General features: G+C 47.3%; 2 long non-coding RNA genes and 1 gene segment (V, D, J or C); 2 read left to right on the top strand and 1 right to left on the bottom strand.

Moving 5' to 3' along the window:
- The first annotated feature begins 2,817 nt into the window (after positions 1-2,817).
- On the top strand, positions 2,818-3,340 carry LOC120598289 (probable non-functional immunoglobulin lambda variable 5-48). The segment is given in 2 exon segments: positions 2,818-2,863; positions 2,982-3,340. Coding segments are annotated over 2 exon segments (405 nt in total).
- Positions 3,341-7,896: 4,556 nt separating this feature from the next.
- Positions 7,897-11,750, top strand: LOC120598288 (uncharacterized). The gene is made up of 3 exons (XR_005651546.1): positions 7,897-7,954; positions 8,067-8,354; positions 11,739-11,750. It is a non-coding gene; the product is annotated as an uncharacterized LOC120598288 (long non-coding RNA).
- On the bottom strand, positions 9,551-12,548 carry LOC120598287 (uncharacterized). The gene is made up of 2 exons (XR_005651545.1): positions 12,350-12,548; positions 9,551-10,034 (listed from the first exon to the last, which is right to left on the bottom strand). It is a non-coding gene; the product is annotated as an uncharacterized LOC120598287 (long non-coding RNA).
- Positions 12,549-13,476: the final 928 nt, after the last annotated feature.

Below are 13,476 nucleotides of genomic sequence, written 5' to 3' on the forward strand. Positions count from 1 at the left end.
TGTTCCAGGGACCTGGGCGCAGTCTGGCCTGAGGCAGGAAGCCTCGGTGTCGGGGTCTGTGGGACAGAAGGTCACCTTGTCCTGCGCGGGAAACAGCAACAATGTTGGAACCTATAGTGTAGGCTGGTACCAGCAGATGCCTGGTGCTGCCCCCAAAACCGTGATGCTCGGGACTTCTCGGCCCTCAGGGGTCCCAGATCGGTTCTCAGGCTCCAGGTCTGGCAACACGGCCTATCTGAGCATCGCGGGCCTCCAGCCTGAGGATGAGGCTGAGTATTACTGTTCAACTTGGGACTATAGCATCAGCAATGACACAGTGCTCCAGCCCCATGAGGATCTGAGACAAAAACCTGCCCATGTTTCCCTGATCACCCCCACGACTGCCTCTGACAAATAAAGAGTGTGGCTGTGGCCAGACAATAGTGTCTGCGTCTGACTCTCTGAGCACAGACACATTTTAAAGAGTCAGTGAGAGTCGATCCCTATCATAGTTTATTTCAAATATATATATGTGTGTATATATTCATATATATGTATATGTATATATGTATTTACATATATATGTATATATATACATATATATATACACACACACATATATATATACACATATACATATATATACTTATTGAGAAGTAATTTGAATACCATAAATTGCATCCATTTAAAATGTGCAACTTAGTGTTTAGAATAGTCACAAGGCTGGGAAACCATCCCCCAAATCTAATTTTAGAACATTTCCATTATCCCTCAGAGGAAGTCCCCACACATCTGCATCAGTCCTCATCAGATTTCTACGCTACCCTTGATAACAACTGATCCACTTTCTGTCTCAATACATTTGCTTATTCTGGCCATTTCATATAGATGGAACCAGAGAATAGGTGGACTTTTGTGACTTTTATTTGTTTGTTCTTTTGCAAATATTTCTGAGATCTACTGTTGTGCCCATGGGCGAGTCATTCATTTTTGTGCGTGTGTGTGTGTGACATACAATATTCCATTATTTGGACACCGTCCAGTTCACTACCCATTTATCCACTGTTGGACATTAGATTATTTTTCATCTTGTGGCTGTTATGCATATATCTGCTAGGAACATTTGTGTATGTGCTAGAAACTTATATGTACAGGCTTTTGACTTTGTTTCTGTGTATATTTGTTCTTATTTCTTGAATAGACACCTGAGATTGTGATTGCTGAGTCATTTGGTAACTATACATTAAATTTCTTGAGGACCCATCAGAAGTTTCTAATATAGCTGCACTGTTAAACTTCTGCCAACAATAAATTATGGTTCCAATTTCTCCTCATGTTCACAAGAAACTTCTTAATTCTCATTTTTCTCACAGCCCTTCTAGTCTGGGCAAAGCGATATCTCGCTTCAGTTTTGACTTGCAGTTCCCTAATGATCAGTGACACTGAGCATCTTCTCTGCACTGTACTGTGTTTCTCAGTGATGAGTGGCTGAGGCTCTGTACTGTCTCAGGAATCACGGACTTTGACAAACTTTAAACTGAGCTGTTGCTGAAATCACTCATCAGCCTGTGTTCACCTTGACATAGCAGAACCTTCTTCAGAAACAGGATTCTTCTCAGAAACAGTGGAATGGGCAGTGGGAGGCCACCATCGCCATGCAAGGACCACAGCACAGGAAAGTCCTGTGGCACCTGCCTGGGACGTGCACGGCAGCCTCAGAACCCAAACATTTTCCTAGGGCTGATCCCGAGTCTCCATCTGACCACATCTCTCTTTCAGTCACCGGGTCAGTGAAACAATAGGCCCAGCCTGTGTCATCTGATGCCTCAGCAGAGGCCTCTCCACTGGGGACAAGGAAATGCCTGGTGCTTAACCTTAGCCCCTTCTCCCTCCACCCCACACAATGTCACCACCTGGACTCCTGACAGCCACCTGCCAAGGAATGCCTGAGGACATTGTAAGACGAAATAAAAATTCCACCCAAAGAGGGAAAAGAGAAGACTTGAATAATGGTAGAAATAGATGTGTTGATAAAGAGGATATATTCATATAAAAAACTCTGAAAACTATGATTATTTGATTTATCGATATTTTAAACTGAATTTTACAAATACCACACATAACTAATGGGGAATATTAATATTATTTATATTTATATAAAAACAGTTAAGTCCTAGAATCACCTAAAACATTTTTAAATTAACAAAAAGACATGAGAAATACAGTTTGGCAATTAAGAACATTAAAAAAAAAACAATTGAAAGATGTTGAGGCTGTTGCAGAAACATACAGTACAAACAAATAAACTCAATGTCCAGCGTATGGGAATCACATTCACTAGGAATCGGCCCATGGGTCTGTGACTAGAGACAGGGACCTGCTGAGATGCAGAAAGCAGCTGGGCTCCCAGGGCTCTGGGCCACGGGGAGGTGTGTGTCCTGCCACCACTAGGGGCCGCTGTGGGACGTCCCTGGGGTCCCTACACAATGGCTCAGTGAGGACCATTCACTCAAAGGAGCCTGGGCTTGGGGACTGTTCTCTGTGCTCCCTGAGGGGACTCAGCAGCTGTGTCCTCTCTGGGCTGGCAGAGTCCCCTGAGCAGGGACCTTTGCGTGGTCTCAGCAGGTGCTTCCTCCAGGGCTTTCCCACGGGGTGAAGCCAATCTCCATCCTCCTCAGTCTCGGTGTGAGCTGAGCTCCAGCACTAGGGCTCAGGGAGGGGCTGGGCAGTCACTGGATGGACACACATTTGCATGCACAGCCCCTCCTCTGGCAGAGAGTGAAGAAAAGGAGGCCTGGGCAGCCCAGTCCTACTGTGGGCTCAGGGGCTGCGTGCACCATGGCCTGGACCCCCGTCCTCCTCGTGCTCCTCTCTCAGTGCACAGGTGGGGACAGGTTTTGGGGATCCGGGGTAACCCCCAACATCACCACCCTCTTGCTCAAAATCCTGTGAAATTTTCTCTGATTTCTTGTGCCAACCACCAGGTTTGTCTGTGTTTGCAGGTTCCCTCTCCTGGCCTGTGCTGACTCAGCCGCCCTCCCTCTCTGCTTCTCCGGGAGCAACAGCCAGACTCACCTGCACCCTGAGCAGTGGCTTCACTGTTGGTGGCCACTGGATAAACTGGTTCCAGCAGAAGCCAGGGAGCCCTCCCCGGTATCTCCTGAGGTTCTACTCAGACTCCTATAAGGACCAGGGCTCCGGGGTCCCCAGCCGCTTCTCTGGATCCAAAGATGCCTCGGCCAACGCAGGGCTTCTGCTCATCTCCGGGCTCCAGCCTGAGGACGAGGCCGACTATTGCTGTCAGATCTGGTCCATTAGTGACTCTCACAGTGACACACACAGGTGGGAAAGTGAGACATAAACCTCAGCCTGTTAATGCCTCGGGATAAGACATTCCTCTCATTTAAAATAAGTTCAATATGCACTAACTGCAATTTAAGTAGATGCTGGATCACAATGTCCTTCCCACTTTTATAGTCAAGTTGTCTCAACTTTCTAGAAAAACAAAACAAAGAAAAAATCCTCATGAAGATACAGAAAATTTGCCTGGTGATTCAAGTTTTAAAACTCAGCGCTGTTGCACTGGCTTTTTTTCCCTTTCAAAAGGCAAAGCTACCTTGTCTAGAATTCGGGGTCAGAGCCGTGGACCACCGCAGCAGGTGGACCGTCCTCCACAGCATGGACTCAGCTCTTCCAGGGGTCAGAGCACTGACTTCTAATCCCTTCCAGGTTCCTATGCTCAGAAGTGGCCACGGAGCCCTGTGTCCCAGGGACGAGATCTGAGATGTGAGATCCGGGAGGAATTCCAGGCACAGAGCTACCCTGGCTCAGGGTCAGCTGCCCAAGCTTTCAGGTGTGAAGTCAGGGAGAGGGGGGTTGGGCATGAGAGGAGCTGGGGCCTGAAGTGGTAGATGAACCCAGAGCCTGCTCCAGGGAAAGTGGGTGAAGTCGGTCCCATGGATGTGACTTTCCTTGCTGACAACACTCAGTGCCATGGGGCCTGTGATGATGGATTTTCCTGAGGCCATAGGGACTGCCTGTGCCCTCCCCGTCTCCTATCCCATGGGAGCTTGTCTACAGTCCAGGGTGTAGATGGATGCCTGAGGACTATCAGGGAACAGAACGTTTGATTAAAGTCACTTCACTCCATGAAGCTGTGGAGAAGGCTCAGATGCAGAATTCACCTTCTCCTGAAGAGGGAGCAGCATACACATTGGGGGGTTCCCATCACAAGCACTCCCAGAAAGAACTTCTAGGAATGAGATTTCGGAGGGCTCTGATAGACATTCTGGGGTCCCATCCTGATATCCTCAGCTCTCCTTGACGACCCTTGGACTCCAGTGTGAGGAGAGGGTTGATGATCACTGTCACACACCTGGCTTTAACATTTATGTCACCAAAAGCTATTGCTCCATGTTGAAGTGTGGTGAACACCTGCCCTCCAATCCTGTCCCTCCTCTGTTCCTGCCTGTGACCTGTACCAGCTCAGGTTGTGTTATTCTCTGGCACTTATAACTAACAGCAGAGAATGGAATCCATAACAATAACCCTTTTCTTACTGGTCTCCCCATACACTCACCATCAATTTGACCTCAGAAGTGAAAATAATTTCCCACACATGGTGGGTGTGGATGATGTGGACTGGACAAGAGAGGGAGAGTCCAGCCTGTGTCCCCTCGGGATCCAGATGCCTCTGCAAGACCCCATAGCTCCCCTCATCCTGCCCTTGTTTTGCTGGTCATGCTCTGAGCTCAGAATCCTCAGGGGAGCTGGGTTTATGTCATTTTCCTCCAGTTATTTTTCCTCCCTGGTCCATCGTTGTGAATGGCATTGGATAAACCTCAGTTATTTTGGCTTAGAGCCTGTGGTCCCAACCCCTAGTATCGTACAGCCATCACCCGAAAGTCCTGCTTTCCTTCGGTGCCAGTGCGTGGAGTGTTTGCCAGTGAAATGAATCAGGACAAAGGACTTTTGAAATACCAGGCCCTGGGGGCTCCAGAACCAGTAGTGGAGGAAGAACCCGAACGAGAGGGAGTCTCTTTAGCGAAATGATCTTTTTATATCAATCAGATACCAGACCAATTATGAAATCGACTCAAATCTTGAAGTTCTCAGCATGTGAGCAAATAGCACCCATTTGAGATGAAGGAAGATTTGCTCACCACAACGGAGGATTTGGGCTGAGAACGCGACCTCTGCGGGGCCTGTGGGGTTCATGAACGTGGACTTGGAGGACAGCAGATGTGAGCGGTACTGAGCCGTCAGTCAGATGCCACCGTCACGGAAGGAACCTCTGAGCGCTCAGCACTGCAGCCCTGACACACGACGGGTGAAATGGGTGAGTTCCCGCGATGGGCCTCACCCGCCCCTAGCCCAGGTGGGCAGCAGGTGCCAGCGCGGGCCTTCGGGGATCAAAGCACAGCCGAAGAAGCTCTCATCTGGGACAAGCAGGTCACTCACGACGCGGAGGGGAGACACTCTCTGCTCCTCGCCATCCCTGGTTCTTCTGCCACGTGCAGCTTCCCGATCCTCACTTCACCACTGGGTCCTAACTGCCACCCGGACCTTCTTCAGGACAATAGGCATTGTGACCTTTGGCGCCTCAAGAATGCCAAGAGACAATGTGTAGGGACGACAGACGTCAAGGGCCTTGCTAATTCTATGACCTCTCGGCATATTCATGATGAAATATGTAACAAATGCTATGTCCTTTGTCATACTTTAGACTGCATTTCTAACAAGTATGAATACTTATAGTGATCTACAAAAGGTAATGCTTTGGTGTTTTTGGATTTTTTAATGATCCTTTTTCTATTTTCTTTTCTAAGAAATTTTAGTCCCTCCCATCCATCTCAAAAATTACCTAAATGCATATATATGTGTCTTCCATGTGTATTTATATGCATATGCATAAATATATAAAAATGTACATGTAGCATATACACATATGTGATACTATGATTTACCATAATAAATATATATTTGGTCTTCATCCCATTTTTGGAACAGAGCTCCTGAAATCCACGAATTCCCAAAGTGACCAGAGCTAGAAAGGAGTCTTTTGTTTGTTAATAAGGTGACTTTGGGACTCACCAGAGGGAAGGAGCAGGTGGCCAGGAGGGCCAACTGTGTGCTTAGATGGTTGGAAGTCTCAGTCATGGTCCCCTGACCATGGGGGAGGATAGAGGGGCTACAGATCAATGGCTTTCCACAGCCAGTGTACAACAACCATGCCCAAGTAATGCTGGAGAGTCTGGTGCCTAGAGAGGTCCACACCCCTTCCCCACCTTATGTATCTTTTTCATAATCAACTGATAGCAAGTAAAATGTTTCTCTGAGTTCCGTGAGCTCCTCTAACAAATGACTCAGATCCAAGGTAGTGAGCAGAGATCATTGGACCTTCCATCTACAGTTGGTCGGTCAGGAGCAAATGTAATAACCTGAACTTGTGACTGGCTTCTGAAGTTGAGGGTGGGCTTGTGGGGGATGAGGGCAGTCTGGTGGGACTGAACTCTTTAACTGTGGAACCGGATGCCATCGCCAGGTAGATGGCCGCAGAATCCAGTTGAATCGTAGGGGTCGAATTTCTCAAAACCTCCACCCTTCACACATTGGAATTGGTGTCCATACTTTAAACATAGAATATTTTTCATCTAACCTGTCAGAGGTGCATTTGGTTATTAGAGCAGAAATTAACACGGATCATTCTGTCTGACATGCATTGAGCCTCTCAAATACAGATGATGAGAAATTAAATAATCATGCAAATGTTATTAAACAACCTATTAACAGGGACGGGTCCAGGATGGCGGCACAGGAAGACGCTGAGCTCACCCCCTCCCAGGACACAGTGAATGCTCAGCGACACTGAGGACAAGTTTCCTGAGAGACGCTGAGGGCCGACTGCACAGCTTCTGCACAGCGCAGGAGAGGCCCACACAGAGAAGGTGGGGCTGGGGAAGCTCTGGGCGTGGAGGGAGGGCTCCAGGGTCAGACGAGGAGGGGAGGCCATTGTTTCATCTCCTCTCCACTGGAAAGCACAGGTGGGCGCTCTACCCAGGTGCTCTCTCCAGCATGTACAGCATCCGTGGCACGTTGCAGGACACCCCACGTGGATTCACTCCAGCAGGAACATACAGCTCCACCATGCATGCGCACACATCTGCCCTCAGCCCACTCCTGCAGGGCAGCTGGCACCCCAGGGGACACAATGTCTGCCCTGACCCCAATCAGCCTGTCACACCACCCAGCACAGTCCACACGGAGGTCGCTTCTAAACACATCCACATTTTCAAGATCGGGAGAGAAACTATTTCATCTAATTCTTAGGACAAAATATAGGTAGTCAAATTAATGAGAAGACTTGAGAATATGCTCCAAATGAAGTAACGAGAAAAAACAAACTTCACAGTCAAGGGAGCTGGAGACAGACAAACCCTGTAGCCTGAGTAGAGCATGAAGACTTGCTGAGATGGTGGGGAGGCCACATGAAGTGACAGCTATCGTGGACCTCAGGCAGGGGGACAAGGAACAGAGCAGTGGGGAGGCAGGAACTGTCTCTGAAGGGCTCTGGGCACCAAGTCACACAATAGTGTGTTGGATCTGGACACCAGGGGGCGGTCAAGGCCTGCTCTTGAACTAAGTATATTCAGAGCTGGGACCAGCCACCTGGCACTGCCTGTGCCTTCTGTTCAGGTCTCACAGCTGTGACCTCCCCACCCCACACAGGGCCGCTCTGGCCCACGCCCTAATTCCCTCAGGCAGAGGGGCCTGACCAGGGTCCCAGTGAGGGTTCAGAAAGCTGGGGGTCTCATTTGCATGAGTGGACCCTCCCTCTGTCAGAGCTTGAAGAAGGGAGGGAGAGACTTGGGGGAAGCTCTGCTTCAGCTGCAGAGACACACAGGACAGGACGCGGTAATCATCTCCACCATGGCCTGGTCCCCTCTCCTCTTCACCCTCCTCACTTATTGCACAGGTGACCGGATACAGGGATAGTGGAGGGGAGTCTGGGAGGAAACATGGGGCCCTACTCGCTCCTCATGTCTCTAGCCCCAGCATCACCATCTCTGTGTCTCTCCCTCTTCCAGGCTCCTGGGCCCAGTCTGTGCTGACCCAGCCGTCCTCAGTGTCTGGGGCCCCAGGACAGAGTGTCACCATCTCCTGCTCCAACATTAGGGGTAGTTATGTGCAGTGGTACCAGCAGCTCCCAGAAACAGCCCCCAAACTCCTCATCTATCGTAATAGCAATCGAGCATCGGGCGTCCCTGACCGATTCTCTGGCACTAAGTCTGGCAGCTCAGCCTCCCTGACCATCAGTGGGCTCCAGGCTGCGGACGAGGCTGATTATTACTGCTCAGCATGGGACAGCAGTCTCAGTGGTCACACAGTGCTCTAAGCCCATGGGGAAGTGAGACAAAAACCGGCTGTTCCCAGTGCAATGTGTCGGAAGCCAGCCGACCAAGTCAAACCGGGTACCTGAATGGGGGAGCGGGGACTGAGAAAAAAGAGAAGACAGACAGGGTGCAGGAGGGAGAGCAGATCTCACAACTGTCTCTCCGAGTTTATTTCTTAACCTCCTTTTAAACACAATCTGTTTCTTTTTGCATTCCAAAACAACACAAAAGTAACATCCTGAAGATCCAGGTGCAATTGACACTCCCTTCAACACTCCCTTAGGCTATACTTAACCTTCTTCTTCCTGAAATTCAACAGAACCAGCCTTTTCTTTTTTATGCAAGCAGGCCTCCTGAGATAAACCATGCACTCTTTTGAATTTGGGGAGCTTTAGCTCCCTACAATTCCCCCTTTTTTACTTTATAGTAGACTGTGCCTGTCTTAGGTGGCTTCCTGTGAAACATGGAGCTTACCCGTCATTGGAACATGTATTCCATCATACATGCCCTGTCTTAGGTTGTCCAGTTTCCAAGAAGTCCTTACCCGTCTTTGACTACCAGCCACTATATTTGGGTATTTTTATTTCTTAACTTTATTGCATGTATCTCGGAACCAACATCTTGCACTGCTTGTATTACGCATTTCAACAGATATGGCAATAAACACAAGATGACTAACACGAAACAGGCTAGAACGATAACAAATCCTAATAAATGAGTAAATGGTCCCCAAGTAGGGACTAAACCTTTTAAACCCTTTATAAATTCTTACACTGTTTGACCAGTATTTATTTGTAGTTCGGGAGCTTCTTTTAAGGCTATAAGAATACCTGCCACAACAACAGCCACAGCCCTTATAGATCTTCCTAAGGCCGTGTTAATTTTTTGTAAAACCTGTAACCTATATTCATCAAACCAAGGGCCTGTAAGGTTAACAGGAACCATTATAAATGGTGGTTATCTAAGCACAAGAACAGAAATGTTAACAGGAGTAACACAATTAGACAGCTGACAATTATTAACACAAGTCCGGCAGCCAGTTTCCAAATATGAGTCTGCCAAGCGCCTGAGCTTGTTTTCCAGAGTCCAGCAGATAAAGCAGTCTCAGTGTTATAAGGCCGAGAGAAGTCCCAAACAGTTTCATTAAATCCTGTTACTGGATACAAAGTGACATTCTCTTGATGACAACGATGCCACCATACTGAATCTTTTTGCACATGCCTCTTCGAGTGACAAAGTTCAAACGGAATTGTATCATTGTTGCTTACAGCTTCGCCATCAGGAGCCCCAAGCATAACAGCTCCTCCTTTCTTATTCTAAGGCTGCTCCGTGATATTCAAACACCCAGGTTGGGAAGTAGAATTGAATAGAAAACAAATAGGTAGTCCTATTGCTGATCCGGAAAAATTAAAATTATCATATACATATTGCTGTTCCATGGCTGATGGCAATCCTAAAAGTTTAGAGTTATTAGAAAAAACCTGGATCTGTGGCCCAGACCAAACAGTTGGATGTAGTACCGGAGGATCCGGGATGTAAGCCCAATGCACTGCAGCATAAGCTGTTGGATTAATCAGTATTCCCATCAGAAGAATAATCTCGATGTTCATTTTCGGCATGCTGCACTAGTCGTTCAGGCAACCAGCGTGCTCCGTCAGCTCCCTGCGGAAAAACACAAACATGCCCTCGCCCCCATATTAGTACAGGATCTGATCCATTCCATTGTCCAGTTAACGGATCTTTCCATCTTACAGTGGCATAATTAAAAGTAGTAGTGGGATGCCATAAGCGCTCAGCTGCAGAGCTATAACAGATACATCAGCTCCTGTACCTAGTAACCCTATGAATTCTTTTCCTTTAATTTTTAATTTGAGTTCGGGTCTCTTTTGCCCAATAGCTTGGGTCCAATAGAGATCAGATGAGCCAAAACCTTGTGTACCCCTTAGTTTACTACTCTTAGCATGACCAATTGGATTTGCTGGCAGGATAATAAGCTGTGCTATTCGTTGTCCCGCTTGAATTGCAGAAATTTTAGAAGGGGACCCAGTCATAATTTTTATTTCTCCTGTGTAATCAGCATTAATTATGCCAGGATGAACAATAATTCCTTGCATGGTAGTACTACTTCTTCCTAACAGCAATCCTAATGTTCCTGATGGGAGAGGCCCCCACACTCCTGTAGGTAGGGCTTGAATTCCCATTTCAGGGGTTAAAACTGCGTAGGTGGAGGAACTGAGGTCCAGTCCTGCGCTGCCTGAGGTTGCTCGGAAAAGTTCTGTAACAGACCTCCCTGGGGATTTCCCTGCTGAGGGATGAAAGTTTGCGTTGCCCCGTAACATTGTGCAGGGGCCCGGGGCGGGCCCCTCCATCCGTTTCCCTGAATAAATTGGCCTGCTACATTGGTCTTAGACTTACAATCTCGTGCCCAATGCTTTCCTTTTTTACATTTTGGACACACTCCAGGCATCCTTGGGACATTGCCCCTAGTGGGACACTGTCGAATCTGATGGCCTGATTTTCTACATCCAAAGCACACACCAGCATTAATCCCTCTTCCTTTCCCATATTTTGCTTGACCTTGTGGGTTGTAAGGAATACCAGTTTTATGTTCAATATGTAACTGAGAGAAAAATGTTTTAAAAGCGGCACTAGTATAACCAGAGCCATTGTCTGTCTTAAGAATTTGAGGACATCCAATAGCTGCAAAGCAGCGTAAGCAGTGATTAATAACATGTTTAGTGGCTTCACCAGTCAAAGCAGAAGCGAAAATGAATCCAGAAAATGTATCTACAGTAACATGTACATATTTTAATCTACCAAATTCAGGAATGTGGGTTACATCCATCTGCCAAATTTGATTCGGTATCAAACCACGGGGATTAATACCATAATGAGGAACATGAAAAAACTGAGGGCAAGTGGGACAACTTTTTATAATTTGTCTTGCTACTTCTCTGGTGAGATGAAATTGCTTTCTTAGATAAGAACTATTTTGATGATGTATAGCATGAGATTGTCGTGCTTGTTCAACATTACTAGCAAGCAGACATAGGTGGGTGGCTGCATCAACAAGTGCATTAGCCTTAGACAAAGGACCAGGGAGATTTGTATGAGCTCGAATATGAGTCACATAGCAGAATTCTTTTCTGTTGTGCATAGCCAATTGAATTTGCGCCAATAACGAATGCACCTCAGAATTGTGGGTAGCAATATAAAGTACAGTCTCCAATATAATTAAAGCTTTAGCAATGTATTGACTATCAGTATATAGGTTAAGGGGTTGTTGAGCGAATATTTGAAAAATTGCAGCAACTGCCCGCAATTCTACAATCTGAGCAGATGCAGGGGATGTTTGTATGACAATAGGATTTTGGTTGTCAACAGCATACATGGCTTTTCCATTAGAGGAACCATCAGTAAATATATTAAGAAGCATTCTGTATCGGGGTGGTCTTAATTACACGAGGAAAGATAAATGACTGCATATTAGCAAACTGTAAAAGTTTGTTCATCAGTAAAAATGGAGTTGAAAGGAGGGGGAGGCATCGGAGGAGCAGAAGGCACAACCCCAGCAGCCTCAGATTCGTCATACTCATGAACACTTTCTGTTTTAAGTACAGGTGACATTTGTTCTTTAATCTGATCTCTTTCATGCCTAGGGTCTAAAGAATCTCTAATCAAAGTCCAAAGCCCAAAAGTATCTGCCGGAACCTTAGTAGGTCCGTGGTCATCATAGTAATCCCGTAACTTTTTACCCACTCTTAACCATGTCTCTAAATCAATTGTCCCTTCCTCAGGGAACCAGGGACAAACTTCTTCTATAAATTGCAAAAACTTCATTAACTGCTGAGCTACTTTAGCTCCTCTAACTCTAAGCATATTGTTAAACATATGTACAAATAGCAGTCGACTATTTCCTTGGCCCATTATATTTTCTCTTACAGTTTCTATATTTACAAAAACTCCTGCGTACTCACCTTCACCGCCCACGGCTTCTTTGGCCAATCTCGAGTGCACTCTTCTTGTGGTGGGTCCTTGCTTTTTCCCCCCGTTTTCAGGTCCCTGTTCGGGCGCCACTCTGTCGGAAGCCAGCCAACCAAGTCAAACCGGGTACCTGAATGGGGGAGCGGGGACTGAGAAAAAAGAGGAGACAGACAGGGTGCAGGAGGGAGAGCAGATCTCACAACTGTCTCTCCGAGTTTATTTCTTAACCTCCTTTTAAACACAGTCTGTTTCTTTGTGCATTCCAAAACAACACAAAAGTAACATCCTGAAGATCCAGGTGCAATTGACACTCCCTTCGACACTCCCTTAGGCTATACTTAACCTTCTTCTTCCTGAAATTCAACAGAACCAGCCTTTTCTTTTTTATGCAAGCAGGCCTCCTGAGATAAACCATGCACTCTTTTGAATTTGGGGAGCTTTAGCTCCCTACAGCAATGGGGCTTCCCTGGGCAGACTCCACTGCTCTGACCAGACAGCTGCCGTCTTTGTGAGTTTGACCGAAAAGTGAGGGCTGAGACTCACCCCAGGGAGCTTTGTCTAGATAGTGTCCTCATCTCTCTAAATCTGTCCTTGTTGGCAACACATTGACTGATTTTCTCAAACAGAACACAAGTTCTTAGACGTGGGGCGGGCTGCTCTGGGGACAGATAACCAGAGTCTATGCAGCTGCCCCTTTTCTCCTCAATGAGGAAAATGAGCCTTTCCTCGCTTTCATGGTCGTCAGAGCGGGGACCACCCCAGAAGGTGGACCGTCCTGCACAGCACGGACTCTGCTCTTCCAGGGGTCACAGCACACACCTTCCCATCCCTCCCAGGCTCCTGTGATCACGGCGGGTCGAGGATCCCAGTGTCCCAGCGACGAGGCACTGAGATGTGGGGTGCTATGTGAGGATGGAGGCCCGGAAGGTACTCCAGGCACAGAGCTGGCCTGGGACCCTCACTGGGGACCTGAGACTTTGGATATGATGTCAGAAGAGGGAGGATTGACAAAAGGGATTTGGGACCTGAGGCCAAGAACCTTCTTCATGGGATATGAAAGTGTCGGGGTGCCTCACTGCAGCTGGGAAATGCTGAGTCCACTCCAGGGAAGGGGATAAAC

This window comes from Pteropus medius, unplaced genomic scaffold, assembly GCF_902729225.1.
Source record: "Pteropus medius unplaced genomic scaffold, Ma_sr-lr_union100, whole genome shotgun sequence".
Lineage (NCBI taxonomy): Eukaryota > Metazoa > Chordata > Mammalia > Chiroptera > Pteropodidae > Pteropus > Pteropus medius.